The following is a 27,223-nucleotide window of genomic DNA, read 5'->3' as shown; positions in this document are numbered from 1 at the left end:
AAGAGACTTTCAGTAATTAGCTCTCTATGCTGAAAGCTGCTGGGTAGAGCCAAGGAGGATAAAGCTAAGCCTTCCTTTCCGCTAGGGGGACTTGATGAGAAGGTTGTGGTTAACTGCCACAGTTTGGGGCTGTGAATCCATATTCACTTGGAGTCTTTGACTTCAAGGACTCAGCATGTGGGCTTAAAGTGTGTACCAGATGTCCTGTTAAGCTACATACTCTTGTGTTATCCAATGAAATCACTTATAATGTTAACTTAAGGATAGTGAGAGTTTATTAGCACCTGTCTCAAGTGTTTGTTTCCCTTATCTAAAGCATCTTTGGGCTGTGGGAAGGGATAATGCTCAGGGGCTAATTGTCAGGAAGTATTTGTGTCTGTCTTTGCTCCCTTGAGACTGTGACTGGGCTCCTTGCAAAGGGAAGTGGTGCATTATGGTGTGACATTGATTAGCTGGGGGAACTCGAGACCTGTAATGTGCCCTCCATCTACCAGTGACCACAAGGTCTCTGAGCCTTTTGCCTATGGTTAGCTGAGACCAAGGAGACCCTCAGGATTGGCTTTTAGTCCATTCAAAACTGGGCCATATGTTTGATGACATGTGCTAAATCTGATCTACTTGCTGATCTCTTGGGAGCAGTGTGTTGCTAGAGAAGCTGAGGTTGTATTTAGTCACCATAGAGTATGGGAATTTATTGAAACTTATCAAGTACAAGAGACTCATCAGAATTCAGGGAATTAAAAGACAGTGTATAATTTGTAAAGGGTATAATTTTGTTCCCCATATATGTAAGGTAAATTCTCTAACATGAAGCTACAGCCCAAACCCAGAACAAATATCACTTGAAAGTCATATTTCTAATAACACACTGGTTGTATAAATCAGCAATATTTCAGCAAAGCGAGGAATGCAATCCAAATTTCACATGCTGCCATAAAAGGAATGATCTAATACTTAATTTCAAAAGCTGAGGTAATGACAATCCATCCATGACTACCATAGTGAAACTTGGAAAAGCTATGTCTTCTCCGACAACCCATACATGGTAGTCAGTGCATTTTCATATTTGATTATTTACTAATACTGACAATGTTTCCATTGCTGCTTTAAAATTTTATAGCAAATTAGTGACACTGTCTTTGGAGTTTGGGTTCTTTCCCGTTGTTTTCTACAATTTCCTGGGAAAGAGGCACCTTTTCCTGACACACTTGTGTTGTATTTTATTAAAAAGTGAAAAAAATAAACATGAAGACTTCTTTCCTGAACTTATATTCTTTTTGACTTATGTGATACGGTGTGAGAGGGAAGCTGGAGGAGCCAGCTGGAGATTCTAATTTATGGAAGATGTCACTCATCAGGTCCTGAGGTTAGATATGAATGTGCAAATGTGCAGTCTCTAGACTTTCTCCTGCCTCAACTGTCCCCTTGGTGAGTTCTGGGGACAGATTATTGAACTTCTGTGACTCAGGTTGCCTTGTCTGAAGGATGGTAGTAATTAAGAGGGCTGTAATTGTAGTCCTGACGAGTGTAGGATAAAGGTAACTTATGATAAAGTGGGTTGACAATATCATTGGCTTTCTTATCATTGCTCAATACCCAAAGGACAGTGAATACATTATTTTATGCTGATTCCAGAGCAGGAAAAGATATCAAATATATTGTATAAGGAATTTGGCAAGTGCTGATCAGGGAATATGTAGCTCAGCAAGCATGAACATGATTGCAAGTACTTTCAGAGGCGTGTTCTCATTGTTTAGGAATGCTGTAAGAAAGCAATTACTTTACCTCAAGGAAAAACAAAGAAATGGAAATATTAATAGCACTGACAAATACAAAATCATGACCTAGAAAAAAATAACGTGAACAAGTAATATGCTTCATATCAATTAATTTATATAGGAAATGTCGCGAGCTTTTATTTATATGTGAGTAAATATGTGTGCTCCTATGTGGGTACCTATGTGCCAAGGTGGAAATCAGAGGACAATTTTGAGTGTCAGTCCTTAGCTTCTAACGTTTTTGAAAAGTTGTCAGTTTTGTTATTTTGTTTGGTTTGGGTTTGGCTTGTGTTTGTTTTGTTGGTTTGTTTGCTTGCCTGCTTCTTCTCTACTAGGATTCTTTTCTACTAACTTGCCTGAGAGCTTTAAGGGAATCTCCAGTCTCTGTCACATTCATGTGCCCTTTATATAATTCTACATAGGGACTGGAGAGATGGCTCAGTGGCTAAGAGACCTGGCTGCTCTTTCAGAGGATCAGGGTTCTATTTCCAATACTTGAACAGCAACTCACTACCATCTGTAACTTCAGGCCGAATGGATCTAATGCCTTCTGGTTTCCATAGGCACTGCATTCACATGGTACACAGACATACATACCCATGTACATGAAAATTTTAAAATTCTACTCATCAGAACTAGTTTTAAAGAATACTTAAATATTTGTAAGTATTCTACAAATATACAAATATTTTACAAACATGCCAAAATAATTTATTTTCCTGAGTGCAGTTTCTAATGTCTTAAGCTTGTTCTCAAAAATCTATTTTATTATTGAGTTTTATTGCTACTAATCTCTATCCATTTGCATGCCTTGACACATCTGTGCCCCTCCCCAACACATATATCATGCACACACAAATAAGTAGTTTCAGGCATTTCCTGGATAACATAATTGATATGAAACACATGACTTATTAGTATTAAGTTTTCCCTAAGGCCATGATTTTGAAGCCCATTATATTATTAATATTTTCATGTGCTTTTGTGTAGAAAGATGACAGTGTCTAAAATCAATCAGTGTTGGCTTAACCCTTTTTAAAATTTGTCACTCAGCTCTGGAAATGCAGTTTCTTCGCCTATAATAGGGAGTTATTCTTAACTAGGCTAAAGTACGTGAGCAATAAGAAGTAGTGTTAATATTATTGGTAAATCAACTAAAATTGAGTGAAGTTAGTTTAGCAAATATGGTTACATGAATATTTTAGACCAAATGCAGTAATCTGTAAAGCATTTGGTATAGTATTTAGTACATTGTGAGACTTACTCTGTCTCTTGAAATTTCCAGTGCAAGTTTCTCCACGGATAGTGGATCCATCTGGGAAGCCATTTGCTTGCCTTGATGCTTTAAGTCATAATGTCAATCGGTAACTGAAAATTTGTTCCTATCAAGTTTGAAAACGAGGTCTCTGGGTGGAGGTAAAGGCGTGCCACTCAAGTTTACAAATGTGTCTGAAGTTCTCAGTCCTGCATGCCCTGCCTTGTAAACCCATTTCAATTCAGTGCAAAAGAATGTGCTAAGTTAGGGGAGGTTATTATATGCAGCAAGCTGTGATTTATTCACACAGCAGATCATCTTCTACTGCAGGGGCTAAGCATGATGCTGCTTGCCGCACGGTTTCATTGACAATGACTTGCGCACATTTTGTGAGGTCAGCTCTCAGCCACTGAGTCATAGCCCCTTAATTCAACAATTTGCATTTTTCTCGAAATGTTCATGGTCAGTCTTCTTAAGAGGTTGATTCTTTCGTCAAAGGAATTTTATGGCAATACATTTTTCAATGATAGATGTAGTTATGGAACTTTTACTCTAGAGCTGAGGTCATTGTAATGAGGCTATGTGTGACAGGAAGGAAGCACTAATCAGTAATTACTGTGAATTCATATTTGAGTATCGTGATGAGAGCAGTGTTGTCAAAGAAGGGAGGACATTCTGAGGGACTCTTGTGAAGGAGGAGCAGGAAAGCTTCCTGGGCTCTGGAATTACAGGGGCCATTTCTCTGAGTAGGGAATGTTTCTGCCCTGGCCTCTCTTCCTTAAACCCTAAAGTATTAAGAGAGAGAGAAAACACACTTAACTATCATGTGCTGATTCCAAGGAATGTGGAGCTGAGACTGAATACTTTTTCTTGACCAATTTACAAAGTAATGTACATTTACATTGCTAGAGAAAGTTGATACTGAGGTCGATAATGTACAAAATAATATGATTATTAAATATAGGCTTTTTATTAATTTCCTAGAGGGTCCTAAGGACAGCCATGAGAAACTAAGTTTTTTTTTTTTTCTTTTGAGCAAGGTATGCATTCTCAGCACAATGTAACAAGTACTTTAATACTTTTGGGGCTATCATTATTCTGGTATGTGTTAGGATATCTATGAAAAAATCAGGAGAAATGAGGAGGACTAGATTAAAGTTTAGAGCCCTCTAATTGAAGCCTTCTGTGTGCTACAAACTATTACAAAACACCCACATCCTCTCCATTCCCCTTTGTCATGATTTTCATTTTTCCCCACTTGCATTTTATTTTGGAGTGGTTTGTAGGTCTGAATCTGGAAGGAAAGATTTGTCATTACAGTGTTTATGAAAGAATGGTCCTGAGAGCTATATTGGTCACTTCCTTGGAGTATTAGAAATTGGGCTAAACAGCTGTCAAAAAGAATTCATCATATTTGTAAAAATAAGTCAGCACTTTAGGAAGAAGACCTGGCAGTTTCAACTGAAAGAAATTTTCTTTTGATTGAAACCGAATTGGTGCAGGTTCCAAGAAAATGGAGAGAACTCAGATTGTGTGTGTGTGTGTGTGTGTGTGTGTGTGTGTGTGTGTGTGTGTGTGCACATCTGTGTGTGTGCATGTGTGTACCTGTAGTCTGTAGTCTATGCACCTGTGTGTGTAGGTGTGCATGCCTGTGGGCCTACACAAAGGTCAGAGTCTGATATAGAGTGTCCTATCCTATCATTCTTTACCTCAAGACACAGTCTCCTCACCAAACCGGAAAGCAGGCTGGGAGTGAGCAATTGCCAGTCCTCAGCAATAGTCTTGTCTCCACCCACGTACCACCTACCCCTGCCACAGTGCTGAAGTAACAGAAACACTCTCATCCATGCCTGGATTTTTGTATGGCTGCTGGAGACTGAAGTCAGGTCCTGGCATTTGAAAACTCTCTTACATTCTCAGCCATCTCCCAAGTCCAGAGCTTAGACGTTGTGTAAGGGAGAACCGTTGACTCACTATAGGCAATGGGATTATAAAGGTTCCTGTATTGTCCCTGTGTCTCCCTAGTAACCTAGATTGTGTAAATGTGACATTATTATCACAGGGGACCCTGGCAATGCTAGACAGACACCTGGCTTCATGCGTAAAACTGGCGTAGTTATAGTTTTCCATGTTCTGTTCCTCCTGTCATGGCTACAGGTATTAAAACTCTGTTGACACCTCTTTCTGAAGCATGCAGCTGAAAGGTACTGAGACAAGAAACAGGACATGCCAAGGTGACTTCTGATCTGGGTGATCAAGCTATGACAAAGGCACAGGGCCACTCTTGAAAGAATGCCCACCTGAAGCTTACCGTGATGCACTCCATCTTTGATTTCACAACGGGTCATGATGCTAGAGGAAGATAGAGAGGAGACTTTGGTTCTTATTTCTAGAGGAGAGTGGGATCACAGTCTACAGGGAGTCCCGGGAGAGATGGTTTCTGACCAGGCCTGCAATGGCAGATTCATTTTCTCTGTCAAAATTTCAATCATTTTCGGGCCCCAAGCCATAACTGTTCATCATGACTATGGAAGGTTTTTTTTGCGAGCATTAGCCTAGAAGAGAGATGTTTAAGGTAGCCTGCACCCTTAGTGCCAGAAACAGTCATCACCATTTAATAAGAAATTCCTTTCAGTCATTTGTACTTGAGCAAACCACATCAAACCATCCTAATGAGAGTAGGTTCACAGGAAACAAGAGTTTCAATTCTGTAAATCAGGTTTAAAGGCTTTCAGTTAGGACTGGAGTGGGAGCCCATGTTTCCAGTCTCTACCCATCTTACAGACAGTATCTCTCTCAGACAGGGTGGTGTGTGTGTGTGTGTGTGTGTGTGTGTGTGTGTGTGTGTGTGTGTGTGTGTGATTTTAGATGCTCTGAATATGTTCTCTGAGACACTGAATAAGGGACACAGAAGTAGCTGAGAAGCAAAAGAAAAGATGAAAAGATGAAGGGATAGGAAGGAAGCGGCTCCCCTTTGAACACTTATCTTGTGGATTATGAACTGCAATAAACTGTTCATAACTGATTTTTGAATTTGTTGTTCAATGTTTGTTTTTATTCTGTGATGCCGTGGCCAGAGAAACAAAGACCCCGGTGCTACATCTGCCTCGAAGGCAGCGGCGAGCGGCCACTTGCTCACTTCGATAAATTCAAAACCACGTATTTTTCTACTAATACAAAAAGTTTTGTCACCAAGGAAATGAAAAACTGTAGCCGGCACTTTGCCCAAGCACTAAGCTTGCAACATCACTAGGCTGAGTGGGGAAATCTGGCTATTCAGGAAGACAGGAAGCATGGCTCCTGATGACTGCTGTGTTGCTCTTCTCTAAGAGAACCTCAAATCCAGGTGTTCCCGGCCCCCCCCCCTTGACCCTCCCCTCCAATGCCTTCTTCTTCTCGGTTGAATCTATAATATCTCAATGAGTTTTCTCTGTGTGGGTTCAAAAATTTTCAGTATTATGTAGCTTAATGTAGTCTTATATTCTACAGTTTGGTCTTTCTGGTTCTTTCATCATGAGGCTCAGACACGTGGATCCAGCCATCTAGAATCAGTACACTGGTGAATTCAGCTCCAGAGTGGATCACTGTACATGCTACTGCCTGCTTCTCTGCAGGGCATCTCAGTGGAGAAAAGCAAATTTCGTCTCCCCAGCTCAATTCCAAGCTGTAAGAATTAGCATGTCCTATAGACTTCATTAGTTATTGTCAGTCTTCTCCTTGAGGATTAATAAATGGCTTGTCTACAAACCACCTTTCTCTACATAAAGGACCTGTTTACCAAGGTTTCATTCTCCCTCAGATGACTGGGGTCAAGCCTACATCCATTATCAAAAGCTTGCATTTTGTAATGAAATTAAACTTGCAATTAAATTAATGCTAATGTAGGTGATTAAGAGAATATACTTAGTGAAAACATCAATACATTTCCTGTAATTGAATTTTATCTTGTACCACTGTGCTTTCCTTCGGGGAATGTCTTTTTACAGTTTTCCTCTGATAAATGTCTCGCTCATTTAAAAACATATGAATTAATTTTGGAAATTTCTCAGGGCTTTCTTTATTATAAACAATTAGCTTAATCAATTAAAAGCTGGAATTATTTCTGTAGTCATTACTAGGTTTAATTCTTGAGAATCCTGTTATGTCTTCTTTACTGGAAAACTGTATTTTATTTTAAATATAGCCATTTTCTTTTCCAAAGACAAAAATTTTAAATCTCATAATAGTACAAAATCAAATTGTGAATCATATACATTTTAAGGTAATAGCATCTGTAGGTATACATGCTTTTATATGCAAACACAAATCAGTTTTCCTCAGAAGGTATAAGTACATCCTGTCACACACCATCTATGTCTGCCCTAGATGGTTTTTCAGAACTTCCTACAGATTTGAAAGCAGCAAAATGTTAACTAATTTCACACATGAAGATGACATAACACATTGACCCTCTTGTAATAACGTTATTTTTTATGGCATTGCAGTGCTCTGTCCTTTACAAAGTGTAGCTCACTTACTTCACCTGCGTGTGTGCTCTGTGCTCAGGTGTAAAGCTGTGACTCACCCTCATGCTTGAGTGGATTCAGTTCTTGTACCTTTGATCATTTCCTTTCACCTGATAACATGCATTGGAGCTTATACAATCATTTACACTTCTCAGTTTATACTTCATATTTTCCCCCTAAGAGATAAAATTCTACATGCAATAGGACACCAGAGCCATAATAAGCACTTAGCCTTCTTATTATTTAAAAAGTAAATTTAATTTATGTGCCTGAGTATTTTGACTGTATGCATGTCTGTGCACCCTGTGTGACCCTGGTACCTGCAGAGACCAGCCAAAGGTCTGCAGTTCCCTGGGCCTGGATTTATAGACCATTATGAGCAACCATGTGCGTGCTAGGAACCAAACCTGGGTCCTTTGGAAGAGCAGACAATACTCAGCCATTGAGCCTTCTCCCCAGCCACAGAAAATCTATTATATTTTTAAAGTTACATTTACACTAGTTTCTAAACTAGTAACTAAACATAGATATTGTACATATTATCAGAGTGCTGTGTGCTATATGAACATATACATGCATGCTTTAATACTTAAGTCAGGTAAAATAGATCTGTCTCCTAAATTACCTACCATTTCTTCATGGCCAAATGTCCTTTATTCTCCTAGTCCTTTCAGGCATGCTGTGCACAGACATATCTATACCCACCCTACTCTGCAAGAATCTACTCTTGTCTAACCATAACTTAGTACCCGTCATCAACTTTTCTCGTTGCCTTTTCCCACAGCTCTCTTTAGCCTCAATATGTCTGCTGGTACAGTGTTTGTAAAATGATGGCTGAACACCATTAACATTTTCTTCATGGTGACATGAAATGAGTCTCTGGCCTTTTTCCTTATGAAACTATTCTCTTGGGTTTTGTCTCTTAATCCAACTCTAAATAGCTAACAGATTTTGAAATTCAGTCATGCCACTATCATTCCCTATAATTGTGATTTTTCTTGGAGAAGCATAAACAAGCATGGGGGATTCCTATTTTTTTTGTTTTTGTTTTTGCTACTGTGAAATGCAGAAATGAACTGTGATGTGGTTAATAAAATAAGAAAAATTGCTTGCAGCAGGGTTTTCGTAAGTATGGTGCCTAGGGCAGACAGTGTTTTCAGTGCTAACACATCTCTATTGGAGGTAATACAAACACAATAGGCTTTTCAGGTGCATTTCTGGTGGACAAAGGCAAGGGTTATGAGCTACAGGAAAAAGAATAGACTAAGGAAGGGATGTTTTCTTGCTCAGATCTGCCACCTCTTGACTCCCAGCGTGGAATCTTCTCCACAGGTTGACAAACAATCTTCACGAGCTTCTACACTGGGTTTTCTTGTGTAGAAAACAGTGGTCACAGGGGCATTGCGAATCTAGAATGAAGAGAAGAAGGCATAGGCATTGTACCGCCGGAGTACTATTTGTATTGGAAGGCCCTGATGCTGCAGGTTTTGTTCATGACCTTGTGAAAGGATGGATGGAAATATGACAATACTAAGAAATAGCACAAGATTTCACCTCTCCCCTGGGGTATTTTTAATTTTAAAGTCCTGTAAGTTTTCTGCCGTAAACATGGCCGATTCATTTTGCTTAGCACTTTCCCGTGCCATTGGCTATATAAGGCATAAGTACCCTAAACACTCTACATGTGTTTCTCTACATGTATGCTGCTGCTGTGGGTCACTTTAATCATGACTAACTCTGTGGCAATGTAGTGTGATACTAATGGTAGAGGCACCAATGTCTACCACACTTAATCCCATGAATTCCAACCCTAATGCAATCCTCTGTAAAGGATGTGATGCATCTCTAATTTAACCAACACAAATTTAACCTAATCATTTAAAAATGCATTAAAGCATGCCTAATTTTTACCATAATTTAGGGAATTGATACAGGCTTTGTGCCCATCAACTGCTCTCAACAGTTTACAGGAAACTAATAATTTCTGGTACTGTTGTGTTATATTATTGATGTTGCTGGAATTAATACCCTGATTGCAATAACCCTTCACTCCAATGTCACATGATAAAAGGGACTTATGTTTTACTGACTTGTTTCCCTGAAGAATATTGTAAGCTCATTTCGTCAATCAAGAATTTCAATATTTGAGACTTCACCTGTTTTACGACTTTTTCTTGAGTGACATTACCAGTACATATGTTATTCACTAGCACTTTTATGCTTTTACTTTTATTATATTTCATTTTGTTGTTAGCCTATATTAATTAGACACAGGATTGAAGTTCATTACAACATTTTCATACCTGTACATAGTGTGGTTTGGTCATTATCATTCTCCATTACCTTTTCCTCCTCCAGGTGGTGCTGATGTGTTTCTTTGTTTTCCCAGAGTTCCCCTTTCTACTTCCATTTTGTTTTTATTAAACACAGCAAGTGAGTGGCATGCAGAGAGTTTCAGTAGCATAATCATTTGTAATATTTATACATAGCATAAATGTATGTACAGACACCTAAATCCATGCATAGGTGGACCACACTTACAACAGTTTTCTCAGACAAAAGTTTATCCAATTATCCACCTTCAAATGATTACTTATTTGTACATTGTGTACAGTAGTATGGCAAGAGAGCAGGAAGACTAGACCTTAAAAGACTGTATCTGAGCTATTTAGAGTTATTTTTTAACATCTTTTTTCCCTCCATCTCTGTGTTTCTGAGACTACCTTCCAAGATAAATATTTTCAATTTTGTACAATTAAGGATATTGTTGGATTTAAATGATTCAAAGTGAAGTGAAATATTTCATAAAACAAAAAACTTAAGTGGCTTTCCTGAGAAACACTCAGATAACATTGTAAATAATCTATATATTTGTTCATCCATTCACTAATTTTAAGAGCATTTATTGTATACTACTTCTTTTACTCTAGAAGTTAAGAATATAAGAATTAACAAGAAGTTTTCTGTACTCAAAGATCTAGATCTGCAGAATATAGAATAATGTATATATTTTTGTCTACTTTTTAGTAAATACCACATCATTGCATTCAATTGTTTGAACAAACATGAGGCCTTACTATTTTCATTTTACAAAGAAACATCGTCCCTGAACACTTCAATAACTAGTCCCAGATATAGAAAACTCTGATTTAAAAAATATATCATTTTCTTCATCTTGTTTACTTTATGCCATCTGCTAAGAAAACAGAAAAGTAAACACATGGGGTTGACATAAATAGCAAAGTCTTTATTGAAGAAGCATGAGTGTTGGGCTAGGAGAGTTTGGGAGAAAGTTGAAAGCAACTTCCATCCCTATGTATGACTTGTGATATTTTTTTTATTAAAGATTATCACCATAAAACTGAAGGGTTAGACACTGTCTTCATTTTCCAGCAGAGAAAATATGCAGTGGTTATTAGCTTAAAACTCCAATACTGGTTTGAGAGAAATTAATGTATACTTTTAAATTATTTTTATTTTTGAGATTTACATAATCAATGCAAACACAGATATGTAAAATCAAACAAAACACATGATTTAGCATATAATATTTCTAGTATGTTCCTAGTAGCTCATCCTACTTTGTGCATCCAAGGGGATTGTCACATCAAAATAGAGAAGAGTAGGAATTAGTGTCTAGCCAATATTTCATATTGTAAAATAACTTTGAAATGAAGGTGTGGTTCTCATTTTGTGAACATAGATACATATCAAAACTAAGTTTAGAGATAGGGAATAAACAGTGAAATTCCAGTTCATGGCTCAGGTATAAACTTGCCTAATGATTCTTTCATTAAATGTATTTTCTGAGTCAACACATTGTTAAAAAGGGAATACCTATGAGGTAATAAATAAGAAACACCCAGTCATAGATTACAATTACATTCACATACACAGACATACACAGGGACACACACACACACACACACACACACACACACACAGGGACATACACAGAGACATACACATACACATAGGGACACGCACAGAGAGACACATATGAAAGTTTGGATGTGTCCCCTCCTTCTAGTCTCTGCTGGTCTTCCTTCTCCCCTAGATCCACTGATTCCCTTCAGAAACGAGCAGTCCTATCAGAGGTATCAACTGAATGTGGCATAACAAGATTCAATAAGACTAGGCATAAACCCTCATATCAAGGCTGGATGAGGCAATCCAGTAGGAGGAAAGGGACCCACAAGTTGGTAGAAGAGTCAGAAACACCCCTGGTCTAACTGTTAGGAGTCCCACAAAAACCAAATCATGTAGGCAAAGTGTAAAAACAGGTTGACTGGTATGTGTGAAACCCTAGGTCCAATTCCCAGCACCTCAAACCAATAAAATAAAGCAAAGCAACCAGACATGGTGATACATGTCTGTAATTCCAGCACATGGAAGGCTGAGGAAGGAGGAATGGAGTTCAAAGCCATCCTAGACTACATGGCAATTACCAGGACAGCCTGTGATATACAGTAAGACCGTATCTTAGATTTTTTTTTAAATGAAAACTACCACCAACCAAAAGCAAACTCTAAAAGCTAGAACTCTTTCTATTTCATCTTCAGTTCTTATAATAACTCAAGCAAGAAAGCAACACAGACTTTGTGTCCAACAATAAGGAAGTCATATCTAAAGTCTCTGGTCAGCCTTAGGGCAAAGGAATTTAAACATTCTTCTACTTATTTTGGTATTGTATGTTTATGATATCAGTGCAGGTAGCTTCATTATGGCCTTCAAGAAATTAAAATGAAACAGACCATTCGTTTACACTCATCTTAATGTCCTGGGATTTATACTTATATACAGATTTATTTATTTTATATATATGAATATTTTTATTGCATGTATATGTATGCATCACATGTATGCCTGGTACTTGTGGATGCCAGAAGAAAACATGCCCTGGATGCCCTAGAACTAGAGTTATAGACAATTGTGAGTCACCATGTATGTGCTGAGAACTGAACCTGGGTTCCTTATAAGAGCTACAAAGTGCTCTTAACCAACGAGCTTAACCAATAAGCTACCTCTTCAGTCCCAGATTTACACTTTTGAAAATAGTATAGTGTTCATAAAGCAACTGTAGAGTTGTGGAGTTTAAGTTAACTATATCTTTCAAATATTTAGCATAAAACATAGTTAGTTGGGCTACCTCTCTATTTTTCCAAAGCATGTTACTTTGTAAAAGATACATAGATAAATTCTCATTTTTCATTGTGTGATGATATTTGAAGGACTTATGTTGCATTAACTATGAAATAAAGTAGTCTTCCCAGCGAATAGATGGACAAGTTCAGAAAATTACAACCCTCTGGGCTCTGTGTTATTGTCAATTTCAAGTTTTACTGAGGATTTATGTTATTGTCCATGCTTTATAAGGTTGAATACATCCTTCCAAGATATATTGGGGAAGGTAGACATGAGAAATAATTGACTAAAATGGAGGGAAAGGTTATGAAAGTGAATGTTTGTTTTTAGGTTGTCACCAGAGTGATACACTAGAGGTAGTGGGTTGCTTATGCAAAAGAATGGACTCACCTAGTATTAATCTTTGATGCAGAGTCTAAGCTCAGCTCTTTACAATTGCAACACTCTACTTCTCCTTATAAGGATATGACAGCAAAATGTATAGCCAGCACACCCAGATAAGTTCTCTAATGTGATTTAAAATCTGTTTCTCATCATCTCTGATTTATTTGATGAGTCAAATTTATATAAAAACCACTGTAAGCCAGTCTGAATCAATGCTTTATATTTGGTTTCACAACCTTTTTATAACACCAATATTGGCATTGTTTTGCATCTTCTATCAGACAAGTAAAATAATGCTTATTTTAAGGGTCAACTAACCATTTACTAAGTTGAAAGCATCTTTATGAAAGAGTGTGACCAGAGAACAATAGTCCTTTGAATTGATTCCAGTAACCAGTTGTAACAACAATATGTGGGCATGCCACTAGTTTTCTTATGTTTAATTCATTTGTTAATCATTTCTCTCTCCACATTTATAGATCTAGCATGGCATTCACTTTGCCTTTTAGCTTTCTTCATACTACAGTGATTATTTATTATTATATCAATTTGTTGTATTTTCTTTTTTTTTGGAATGATCTTTTATTTCTACAAATGGCCATGTTGTAAATACTGTGTGTGTGGTGAGCCACAAACCCTCTGTCTCAATGACCTCACTCTTTAGATGGTAGGCCAACAGATAATCATGTCTGTGTGCTAAGAATCTTGACACACACACACACACACACACACATATGTATAGTCATTTTTATTTTATGATTCCCATGTGCTGCCAAATGTTTTCCATTTGTGTTTTGTTTAAAAATCAAAGGTATTTTTAAAAACGTCTTCTCAATGGCTGTATGAAAACAGGCTGGTGTCTACTGTTTCAGAAACTAGGTGTTATATACAAGTCTCTACTAACTGTAGAACTTGATTTCAAAGCCAGGAAGGCACTTGCTTAACATTGCAGTCTGTCTCCTGAGAATTTGATAACTATTCCATGCCAATTTGTGATGCCATTTCAGTAAAGATAATTTATATCAGTTTTATTTCTCATTTATTTAATATTGAAATGCTCCAAACGCTTATCACAGAGTAGTTCTTTTTTTAGTTTTATATGTTACGCATTTGGGAAAACTTCAAATATACAATAAGAGTAGTATTATTTTACAGTATCATTGTTTGCTCTTTCAAAAAAAATATATTCAGCCTCAGAAAGTACTGAATTTTATTTTCAAAAAAAAAAAAAAAAAAAAAAAAACTAGTGCAGTGAAAAGGTGAAATGATTCCCTGGCCAAAAAGAATCATTCTATGCTCCCTACAACCATGTAAAAAATAATGTATACCTAATTGACTAATTGATGTGAAAATCATGTATATGCCATGTGCATAAAGTTATATGTTAATATATATAATATGCATGCATATTTGTGTGGGTTATATACTAATTTACAGTTCATACAAAAAGTTCAGAGATACATTACTTTTCAGTGTCGTAACTAGAAAGGTTCTAAAGCAAATCATTTAAATTTTCTTATTTTACCATTTATCATATGATCTTGGAGAGGAGGTAGCAGTTAAAACTAGCATTTGAAAAGATAGCCTTTCCTCTTAAGCAGAAACTTATAATTTTGGATGTAAAGAAAACCTACAAACATGCTTACAGATCCAAAGTAATACATACTCATTGTCTCCCATATAGTTCATAACTTGCAGTACTGCAATTTATTTAACACAACTAACGCATCAATATTGATACATTATAGTCAGGTAAACGCTGCCCTTTGTTCCATTTTCCTTAACATTTATCCAATACCTTTCTTTTCTTCTTCCTAGTTCCTTCTAAAGATGCACAGTAATTAGAGTGAATCAAGGGGTCTCCAGTCTTGTGTAGACAGTAAGAATTTCTAAGAGGATTTTACTTATTTTGTATGGTCTTGACAGGTTGTCAGGAGTACTGCTGTGGTATTTTGTAGACTGTCTCTCAGATGAAGCTTAGCTGATGCTTCTCATCAGCTTCGAGGGCTTAGAGGAAAGAGATGGAAGGCACAGGGTACCATGGTTTATCATTGCAGTGATACATGCTAGCAATGCCACTTACAACTATTGAACACCACAAGAGATGAGACCACATGTCTCATCTCTTGTGGTTTCTATAAGAAAATGTAACACAACAAGCTGAGTCAGTTATATACAAAATGAAGTATTTATCACAGCTCTAAGGGTTGGAAAGATCGACATCAGTGTGCCTCCCTGGAACTTACTAGAAGTCCCCTGTGCTCGCTTGTGTCTGCTCATTTATCACAGTGTCTTCACATGGTCAAAAGGAGAAAGCTATCTTGAAACCCTTTTGTGAGGTGATCAGTCCCATGCAGGCACTAACTTTCCCCCTACCGTTTGCCAAGTTTTCATTTTTAAGACCATCAAGGTAGAGGTTAAGATTTCAACACAAGAATCTGGGGATGGAACTTAGGTCCAGAGCACAGAACCTGATTTCTCCATGAGAAGTTACCTCCAGCACCTCTTTCCACTGCACCACGCAGATGGTACTTTGCGGCTCACACACAGAGCCACATTACACCATTTTCATTTCACCTTCTTGATAGGAAACTTCACTCAATTTTAATACATGAATTTATTATTTGAGAATATCATCTCTATTGAGTCACATTAATAAAAAAATGTTGCCCCAAAGCTGTGTATTCATAATAATTGAACAATTATTGTATAATTATTTCTTAGTATGCAATTATGATCATATATAATATATGTATACCTCTCTGTATATATAACAAATATATTTGGATTGTATATAATAAGCAAGATCACTTAACTAAATAACTAAACTGGAAGATTTTTTTGTGGACTTAAATTAATTTTAACACTCTATCTCCAAAGTTGTTTCACCTGTAGGGAGAAATGGAATGGTATTTTGAAGCTGTACTTTAACAAGATAGAGAGATTTTTATGATTAAAGAAAAAAAACAAAGATTGCTAAATATCTTATGGATAGTATTATTTTTCATATAGTTCATGTAAGTGATAAAAATACAACTTATGTCTCCAATACTACATGATTTCTTAACATCATTATGTCAGTGTAAAAGATATTTAAATTCACTTGGACAGATTTTAATATTTAAATGTCTACAGTAGTAGCACTTGGTTTTAATGTGAGAATTTAAACATGAACCTAAGCATGTCCTACTTAAATTATAAATATGAAGGCAGATTCTCTTCTCACATAAACCACACTCTATAGTAGAGTCAATTATTTCATCCTTACATTATTTTATTGGATCTTAAGAGTAAGAAAAGCTGATTGTTAGCAAATTTAACATAATAGTCTATGTATTAGGCTACATATATTTGTAAATGGATTTTACAAAGCAATCTTACTTTGAACTGGCAATCTTCCAACCTTATAGAGTTGAATAAACTCCAACTAGCTAGCTCTTTTTTTTTTTTTGTTTGTTTGTTTTTAATGGATGGGAAATGTTTTCTATGAAGCTTCAGGTACTGGACCGTGGTAATGTACATTGTTTATTTTAGAACATCATTCTTGCAAGGAAGGAGTGGATGAAGTCATCAAAGCATTACAATGTCATCAGCTACAGAATTAGAATTAGATAAGGATTTGTTTGAATATCACCCTAAAGCCATAATGCCAAATGTGGTGACTTCATTTGGTTTGTTTTAACCTTTCAGCCAGAGGGGATATTTGCTTAAACAATTAAATGCAGTTGTCTTTGTTTGGAGTGGTGAGGAGCTTATCTCGTTGCTATCTTTCTGTGACAAAAAATTGGCTTAAAAGAATGTCAATAGACATAGTACTACATATATTAGGGGAGCAGTGTATCTGTCTAGCAACATATGTATTACTGTATGTTCAACCTATAGTGCATATTGATCCTTCTTTGTTAACCCTGTTGACTTGATGAGCTATCTTCTCTAAGTTGTTTTTTTTTTTTAACCAATTAGAGTATTTATCAGCATATTTGTAGAGGGAAGTGATTGCATCTCAGATATTTGCTCATGTATGATAAACCAGTAGAGATAACTCAGCAGAAGAATATGTGAACATCCATCCAAACTTAGAGTGCACACCCACAGTCACTTCAGCAGGTAGAATTATTCAACATACACATTGTACTTGATTCTATTGATAGACAAACCAAGTATCCGAAACATATTTCAAGAATGAAAATGGTCCTTAGCAACTTTAAAACATGTCATTGAAAAAAAAAATAGTCCTTATATTTTCATTTAGATACATTGGGAACAGTTACACAATGAAAGACAATAAAAATTGGTAAATATTTGGAAAACTGTTTAGAAAATAAAGTTATTTTGTTTTTACATGGTGGTCTCTTTTTAAACATTTATTTACTTATTTATTGCGTGTGTGTGAAAGAAGGGGGTGATGGGGGAGAGAGAGGGAAAGAGCACAGACCAAAGACTGTGGAGGTCAGGAGACCACTGATGGAGCTGGTCCTCTCCTACTGTGTGCATTCCAGGGACTGACTGCAGGTCATTGGGTTGGGAAGAAGTACCTTTACTTGTTGTGTCATATCGGTGGCCCTACTGAGGACTTCAGAAATATTTCATGCCATGCCATTTGCCAATTTAAGTAGAATGTTTATTTATAGCAACTATGCTTCCATTTTTGTTTTGTGTTTTATTAATCGGTTTTAAACTTTTAAAAAAGGAGGTGTAGAAATAGCTGACAGTTTTCTTAACAGCTACTAGCACAGTTGGCAAGATATACTTTTCATTCCATCTTTTTCTTCTGTATTCACTCTTTCTTTCTTGCTAGGTGGCATGCATGCAGTGGTTTCATGGAGACCATACAATGCTTGAGATGATTGAAAAAAAGCGTTGCTTGTGCAAAGAAATAAAGGCTAGACAGAAAACGGAAAAGGGCCTTTGCAAACAGGATAGCATGCCAATCCTACCCAGCTGGAAGAAGAGCGCAGGAACAAAGAAGTACAGCCCTCCTCCTTATTCTAAACAGCAAACGGTATTCTGGGATACTGCCATCTGAGTGTGTACTGGCGTGAGCTCCACATTGCATAATACAAGAGAGGTTGACTTGGTCTTGTGATAATTAATTGTTACAAATATTCTTTGTTGGTGTGGAATACCACAGGAATCTGCGGGTACTGTGGCAAGCCCAAGATAAAATATGGTTGTCCTTGCAATTAAGGCACACTCTCTTATCGTGGATTATTTTGAATCCAGAATATATTAAATTGTAAATATTTTGCTAGTTTATGGGTGACACCTGAAATAATTATTCATTATACATATTTAAGTTGGAGAAATATCAGAAAACTTTACTAGATGATATAATTTGGTATTAACTGGTTTGTTATCTCTTTTATATGTAATCTCTGAATGCCTTTTCTTATTAATTTTTGCATTAAAATGTCTTTGTCCTCCTGCCCACATTTGGCTTCTGTAGAAGAGCTCACAGGTATAAGTCCTATTTAAGCACACAACATGTGATCTGGTGCTAGCAACACAGAAGTTGAATATCGTATTTGTAAAGATTGTCTGCTGCTTTCTATGTTTGTAGGGGATTGATGGGAAATGAGTGAAAGTATGACATTGGTCTGAATGTCCATGTTACACTGACACTGTCAGTCTTTGCTACAGTGGCTTCCTAAGGATTTCTTTTCTATCCTGGGCATTACACTGAGTACCAGTTAGTCAGACCACAGAGAAAGGTAGGAGGGTATGTTGAGACATTCCAGAGGCAAACTTTCTTTCAGAAATGACTTTTAGGGATGTGGTCCTTGCAGCATTGACTTGATTGGAGGAGACCAGGGTTCACTGTGACATTGGAAGGAAAGAAGAATCAAATCCTTAAGAGCATGGTTGTTTTCAAGACAGTGGAAGCAGAGGCACGATAGACATGATACTTTTATATAACACCTCATGGGCATGATTTTCCCACAATAAATAGAGAAACGAATATTCAACTATACCAATTTGCATATTTTAGTATACTCCATGCCAACCTTCCTCAAAATTTAAGTCCATTCATGGAAAAGTATTTCTTGCCAATCTTTTAAATCTAGTCATTACATTTCGGGGTCATAATCTTCTGTTCACAATTATCGTACCTGTTCTACTGATTATGACACCACGACCAAAGAATTATGACCACTTCTTTATTTTATTTTGTTTTAAGGAAGAAACAGGAAATGCAGGGGAGAAACAATAAGGTGGACTCAACTTTATGTGGTAGTAAAATTTAAGTGAAGAAATTTAAGTTAAGAAAAATGGTATATATCTTTAAAAGTAACTTGTTAGTTGAAATGAATATTGCCACGGATAAATAAAAAGGAAACTATGACATATATTTTGTATATTTAAATTACTATTTATGCTTCCTAAAATTGACAGTATGTGGTTCTTCATTAACAATCAATTTAGTATTATATTTCTGAGAGGAAAAATTGTGTTTGACGTTATTATCAAAGCAGTTTTTCTTGTAAGGGTATTGACAGCAATAGTCCTATGCTGCTCAATAAAACCAAATATAAGAGAAGTTAAGGAATTTTTGTAATCTATATTGATAAAAAAAATCTAGTAATTCTTTATCAGTAATAGTTCCTTGAAGAGAGTTTGAAATGTTATAACATAATTTTTTAATGTTTTATAATTAATGTATATTTTGATGTCCAATTATAATTCTGAAAGAATAAGGAAAACGGTAAGTGGGAGCGTGTGTTGTGTGAGTGTGTGTGTGAACAATCAGTGGGAAAACTGTATATATAAAATGCTTACTGAAGTTGTAAGTTCTGCTTGTACAACTAACTAAGACGGTGACAAAGGCAACATCAGAAATAGGGATACCACAGAGAGATCTTAAGTAGCATAAACGAATGCTGTGGCTGTGTTTTCCTAGCTATGTAGATTTATAATTCAAGCCCAACAATCAATACGGCACAGACAGAAGAGTGATGAAAATGTTTTAAGATAAAATCGTAATTGAAATCAAATGTGGTTTTTGGTTCAAGTTGTTACCTTGACTTAAGTTATTATGATCTCATATATTCAAGCCAATCAATCAAACACAAAGCACCATTTGTTGGCATCTCTGTGATCTTAATGCTTGTGCATTCTGGCTATTACAGTAAAGATGAGCCCTCTCTTGACATGTAAGTGTAGGTAATATATTTCTAAATGTGTTTTTTCATCTGCCGATCTTACACATATCACTCTGAATTAGGCCGAAGATTTTTAATGTTGGTCACTTGTCCGAAAGGAAACAGAGGTACTAAAATGATTTGTGTTGGATTCAGCCATTCATGGATGTTCTCTTAAGTTCATGCCATGACCACATATCACATACTCCTCTTTCAAATGTGTTATTTTTGGAGGAGTTAGCTGCTTGGAAAATTTGAACTTAGGTAACCATTTCCATTTATTTCTCCAAAGCTCTCTCTACAAGAGAAAGAATTGAAATATCTGGAAAAATGGCTTGGATTTGACTCCAGATCTGTTCCTCTGTGCCTATACAATATATAATTGTCTGCTGTGGCAATTAGCTATTCTATAGTCAACTTCCTCTTTGTGTAGAGTTTCTCTTTGTTGTGAGAAAAGAGTCATTAGTACACAGAGAAAATCATGCTGACTCTTTGGTGGCAATAAATCAGGCAGAATCTGGTCAGAAGATAATCTGCAGCCAGCACATGATATCATGATAAAGCTCATATTTCTATCAATGCCAAAGAACAAATCATATAAAGGCATGTTATCAGGCCAAGAGAACTCATACTTATGACAAATAGTCTTTTCACAGCAAATGTTGTAGAAACAGAATTTTATTGGCTGTCAGCAAGATGCTTTTATGTGTGAAATACTTCTTAGTAGTGAAGACATGAATTTCCTTAGAAATGATGGAAGGAAAGAGTAAAATACTGTGTTTTCCCCATCATAGAAGCCAGTACTATGTGAGAAATCGCACTTTACAGAGACATTGCCGATATCTCCCTCTATATGCTATTGAAGCAAGTTTGGGATAAAAAATGATTTGTGCAAATAAGGGTGAATTTTCAGCCATATAGTAATTTGAGAAAGAAAAGCAAACATCAAGAGGTAAAATTTGTTATTTTATAAAGCATACACCTTTGAATACAAAATAATTGTTTGGACATAAGATCACTTTTCAAAATAATGACAGTTTTGAACCATTGACAATCAACAAGATTTGGTTTGAACGGTTCTAGAAGACAGAGATAGTGACACATGTGTAGTCTTGTCTACACCCAGAATTTGGTTTGATTCTTTTGCACAAGTTAAATAGAAAGTCAACACAGATGAACAGCCCCAGCTAGTTACTGTTTTAATAAAGACACCAGAAGAATGCACCTACACATACATTTTTGTATCACTTTCATGTTAGACTTAGTCAGATTCTCAGTATAGATCCTGTAAATTAATCATGTTTCCAGTTGAAATGAAAGCAAATATTCATACAATTTATGGAGTATGTAATTTGAGGGGTTGTAAGTCTCACTTGAAAAGGAATGTAGATAGGATAGACTATGATCCCCTCATAAATTGTATCCTAAATTTAAAAGGAAACAAGAGAGAAATGACATGTACAGTGCATAGGGATATTTACAATATCTTCCTGGTATGGAATAATAACTAGCTAATTGCAGAATGTGGACAATTTGTTAGTAATCCATTATTTCTTTAGAAGTTCATTGTATCATTTTCTTAGACAGTATAGAAGCACTTGGAATTGAACACTGAAATAGATGTGGCTTTTGCAATTAAGGAACTCAATCATGCAAACATTAATATTTTCAAAATAAAAAGCCAATTGTTTCCAAGAGTATACATAATTTCATATATTTGGCAGTTTTTAAGTGCTTACATGCAACATTCTTGTTGTTTTCTGGTCAAGTGTACAGTCAAAATAAAAGGTGAAAATATACTAAATTTATGTCTAAGTATAGCATATATGTATGTGTAAGCTTCTACCTGTACATTACAATATGTACTGCTATCTGTGTAAATCAGTAAAAGATAACACTGTTTTATCATATTAAATGTAAACATTGTGGCTTGGGGTTTGGATGGTTTAAAGCCCTCTCATATTTGGGTCAATTTTATTGGAACAAAATGTGTATAATCTGGAAAAATATCTGGTTACATTTACTTTTATTATTATGAAGCTTCAGATTTAAGGAAAAACATTTAAAAAATACTGTTGAATTTATCTCAAATAAACATATATGAATATTCCTTCAAAGTATTCATTTGCTCCCAAATATAACTGGGTTTGCCCACCCTAAATGCATTTATATTTAAACATGTACACACTCAGATACAGAATGCATACTGTATATAATATATATGACAATGTTTAGTATGCACTTCTTTTGTTTGGACTTCTTAACATTTATAGTGTAGCAATTTGTGTAAAGTGCACTGTGATTATAAGAAGAATCAAAGCACAGTACAGTCACACCTTTGTTATCTTGCACTAAAAGTGTGTTTACGTATTTAGCAACTGTATGTTTACTTTCTTGACTTTTCAAACATTTGGAACAAATAGCTATGAAAAATGATATAAACTAATCTGTTTTCTAGTGGATAATTACACTACATTTTTAAAAGACAGGGTTTTTAAAGAAAACCATTTAACATCCATTCCAACATTAAGATGTTTACCATATCTGAAAATCTGAATGTCATATTGCATTTTTCATAACTCATTAGCAATGTCAGGTATGTGCCTGAATATTTGTGCAAATAAGCATTAGATAACAGATTTCTCTATTCATGTATTCCTAGGCATTTCTATATACATAATAATATAAACACTGATGTTTTAATGTCTCTTAATTTTTGTACTTGATTTTTTTAGTAATATGTAATTATATATGTACTTTGATACTACTGAAGTAACCAGATGTTGTTTGAAAACAAATTGATTTCTCTCTAGTGCATTGACAATATTTTATGATATTTTGTGCTTATTTATTTGTGCTCCCGTGTAATTCTAATAAAAGCAATAGTTTAAATTAGATGGCTGTTGTTTTCTTATACTTATCCACCAAGAAGCAAGATTAAAAGGGCAATTGGGTTGAACATTAGTTGAATATATTCTATACATTTACTAGAATTTCACAGTGTCATTTAATAATTTATAGAATAAACATTCATTTTCAAAAGACTTAAAGAAAAGCACATCTTCATTTAAATCTTAAATTTGTTTGTGAATTGTTGAACACTGGTAAGTATTAAAGGCCTTAACTCTATAGTCATGTGACCCCTGCTATCCTTAATTATGACTTAGTTTCTGTCTCAAGATGATACATTAACTAAGGTGCTTTGACATTTCATTTTATTTCAACTTGACCTAAAACCAGTCAGATTTAATACTAGAGTATTAAAGAATAGAATCCAAGAACCCTAAGTCCACATTTTCAGATAAAATATTTAATGGGATGGTATTAAGTCATATTTTATACTGATAGTCCTTATAGAAATAACCTAAATGAAATATTTACTGTTGGCAGGATGCCAATAAATAAACTGTTCCTGAATATCTGAAACATGACTTTGGGGCTCATTGATCATATAAAAAGTATGTAGTGTCCTTTAATGGTCTCTAATACCTTCTTCATTAACCACTTATATAATAATCATATAATTAATGTGAATTTAATTGATTATAATTTCATATTTACTCAATAACAATTTCTACCATTCATTTTTCAAAGATTTATTCATTTTATCTGTATGGATGTTTTGTCTGCATATATGCTTGTGAAACACTTCTTTGCCTGGTGCCCATGGGGTCAAAAGAGGACATTGGATCCTCTGGAACTGGAGTTGCAGGTGGTTGTGAGAAGCCATGTGGGTCCTTTGTAAGAACAACAAACATTCTTTCTTTTGAGACAGGGTTCCCTTGTGTAGTTTTGGTGCCTGTCCTGGATCTCATTCTGTAGCCCAGGCTGGCCTAGAACTCACAGAGATCCACCTGGCTCTGCCTCCCGAGTGCTGGGATTAAAGGCATGTGCCACCTCCACCCAGCACAACAAACATTCTTAATGTTGGAGTCTTTCTCCACCTGCCCATGATCATTTCTTAAAAGGAATCTAATTTATCACCATGGCTTAGCTCAGCTCTTCCACGTATTACAATGCACAGTGTGATGCACTGCCTCTTGGTTTAACAAGAAGTAACCAGTCACATCTTCATCTCACCATCAATACTCCAATCTTATGTCCATCTCAGTCTATGATAAAAAAAATACTCTATTTTAAATTAAATGTTACTTTCATCATCCTACGTTCCTTTAAATCCCTATTCCCTGCTTTGTGAACTCACATCTTAATACAGTTATGTTAAGAGTAATAGGTGAGATATTATTAAGCAAAACCCATTCTCTTACGGTGATTTGTAGTGAAGGCATACTTACTAGTATACAGGTATACTCACAAACATGGGCGTGTGACAGAACATATTAGAATAGCAGAATTTGAGAAAACTGTGTGGCATCAAATTATACTGTATAGAGACATGATTCTCATACTGCTGCACAGAAAAATCAAGACGCCTGTCTTATTTAGGGGTTCTATTACTAAGTGGTATCTGTATTTTATTACCAAAAGCAACTTAGGGAGAAAAGGTTTATTTGATCTTCTACCTCTCAGGTCACAGTCCATCACTGAGGGAACTCAAGGCAGAAACATAGAGGCAGGAACTGAAGAAGAGGCTATGAAGAATGCTGCTTACTGTTTTTTTTCCTCATGGCTTGCTCAATCTGCTTTTTTTATATAGCCCAAGATCACCTGCTCAGAGAGGGCAAGCCCTACAATTGACTGAGCTACTAATTACTAATTAAGAAAATGCCTACAGGATTGCCTACAGAACAAACGTATTGAGGCATTTTCTCAGTTGGGATTTCCTCTTCTCAGATAACTCTTGCTTGCTTCAAGTTGACAAAACAGAACAATTGAACCCTTGTTAACTTGACACACAAATGCATCACTGTCTAATAATAACCTTTTCTTTCTCAACTCTTGTTAATCTTCAAGAGTAACATCATAGTAATATCAAAATATCAATATAAGACATGTTCCAAGCTTTAAAAAAAATTCCACAGTCTTTACAAATCCAAACACTTGAAAAAATTCAGTCTCTTTAGAACAACTAAAATCTCACTAAAATATTCAAAGTCTCTCAACTGTGTGTGCCTGTAAAATCAAAAGACAAATTAATTACTTCTTACTCCAAGGAAGAAGCAGGGCACAGTCACAATCAAATCAAAGTAAATTCAAACTTCAGCAGTGTGATGTCAGTGTCATAGTCCTGAGGTCCACTCACAGTCCCCAATCCCAAGGCATTTAGACAGCTCCACTCTACAATTGCTGCTGTCCTCAGTGGTCATCTCATGGTTCTATCATATCACCAACACAGGTGTCTCTGCTGTAACTGAGCTGCACTTTTATCAAGGGCCTCACAGCTCTCCATGATTACTTTATGCCTTCATATCCGGTGTCACCTGAGTGACTCATATTACCAAGTTCAGCTGACAGCACAAGGTACAGCCTTTAATATTTGGGACACAGTTTACATGTGCTGATCCTAAGGAACCATTTCCTATAACATTTTCCTTCAATTCTGCTGCTCTCTTTTTAGTCATAGCTGATTCTTCAGCCCCAGTTGACCAGTCAATTGTTTCAGCAAAGCAAAGTTTTACTTCAGTAGTTCTGGTGTCTTATTTATCAGAGCTAATTCTTTAGCCCCAGATGACCAGAACCACAGATTCTTTCTTTTAATGTATTTATTTATTATGTACTCAGTGTTCTGCCTACATGCCAGAAGAAGACACAAGATCAAATTACAGATGGTTGTGAGCCACCATGTGGTTGCTGGAAATTAAACTCAGGACCTCTGAAAGAGCAGCCAGTGCTCTTAACCTCTGAGCCATTTCTCCAGCCTGAACCACTGACTCTTTTTTGTTTGTTTGTTTTCTGTTTATTTGAGACAGGGTTTCTCTGTGTTGTTTTGCTGCCTGTCCTGGATCTTGCTTTATAGACCAAGCTGGCCTCAAACTCACAGAGATACACCTGTCTCTGCCTCTTGAGTGCTGAGATTAAAGGCTTAAGCCACCACCACCCAGCCTGAACCACTGATTCTTAACTCAGAATATTTAATGGCACAAAAAGAGTCTGTAAGGGACTTTCAAATTTGCCTCTGAAACTTCAGCAGCCAGTTTTCCATTCTGTGCTCTTCCATCAGTATTATATCTTCTAAGTTCCAAAAACAATAGATCATTAAGCTCTCTATACTCCATGGCTTTTCCAGACCTAAGTTACAAAATCCTTCCATAATATGCTCCTCTAAATGGCCATGTCTGTACCAGCAATACTCTAATTATGGTAACAATTTCTGTCTTAATTAAGGTTTCTATTGCTTTGATAAAGACCATGACCAAAAGTTTACAAATCTCAGGTCACACTATCACTGAAGGATGTCAGAGTAAGAACTCAGAGCATGAACCTGAATGAAGGAACCAAAGCATAAGTCATAGAGGAAATCTACCTACTAGATTACACCTCCTGGTTTGTTCAGCCTGTTTTCTTTACAACCGAAGACAACCTGCCCAGGCATGGAACCACCTACAATGGTTAGGCCCTTCATATCAATCACTAATCAAGAAAATGCCCTATATGGTTGCCTATAGGCCAGTCTTATGGGGACATTTTCTGAGTTGCATTTCCCTCTTGGCTGATAATTCCAGCTTGTGTCAAGTTGACCAAAACACTAACCAAGACAACACTAAATATCAAGAAGATAGGTGGTGAGAATATGAGACTACAGAATTCTTAGCCCTAAATGCAATACTTGTATCACATCACATTTCCTCTTGAAGATCTCAGGGATCATTGAGGAAGAGAAAGCGGCCAGATAACAAGAGTAAGAGTAGGTGGTGGATGAAAACACAGTAGTGTTTTCAAGACACAGGAAGGTAGTTGTACATGTCAACTCACAACAGTTGTGTCAGTATGTGCAAGTCCTGTGCAAGCTTAAGCCAGATAAAATCCCAGTATGGAGAAGGGAGATGGACATAAACATCCTACTCCTAGCCGAGGAGCTATTGGCAATTGTTAGCTGCTAGGAGAATTAGATTTCTT

The 27,223-nt window shown here is 36.2% G+C and overlaps 1 protein-coding gene across 3 annotated transcripts in view; it reads left to right on the top strand.

The window, feature by feature from the left end:
- Nyap2 (neuronal tyrosine-phosphorylated phosphoinositide-3-kinase adaptor 2) overlaps window positions 1–21,642 on the top strand; it is a 253,449-nt gene extending 231,807 nt beyond the window's left edge. For all 3 annotated transcript variants that reach the window (XM_028884112.2, XM_028884114.1, XM_028884113.1), the window contains one exon: window positions 17,866–21,642. In XM_028884112.2, coding sequence (XP_028739945.1) covers window positions 17,866–18,093 — 228 coding nt within the window. In that variant the 3' untranslated portion in view covers window positions 18,094–21,642. The remainder of the gene's footprint in view (window positions 1–17,865) is intronic.
- Window positions 21,643–27,223: the final 5,581 nt, after the last annotated feature.

The sequence above is a fragment of the Peromyscus leucopus genome, chromosome 13, assembly GCF_004664715.2.
Source record: "Peromyscus leucopus breed LL Stock chromosome 13, UCI_PerLeu_2.1, whole genome shotgun sequence".
In the NCBI taxonomy this organism is placed as follows: domain Eukaryota; kingdom Metazoa; phylum Chordata; class Mammalia; order Rodentia; family Cricetidae; genus Peromyscus; species Peromyscus leucopus.
The sequence above is the reverse complement of the archived record's forward strand: the minus strand, read 5'-3'. Positions and strand labels throughout refer to the sequence as shown.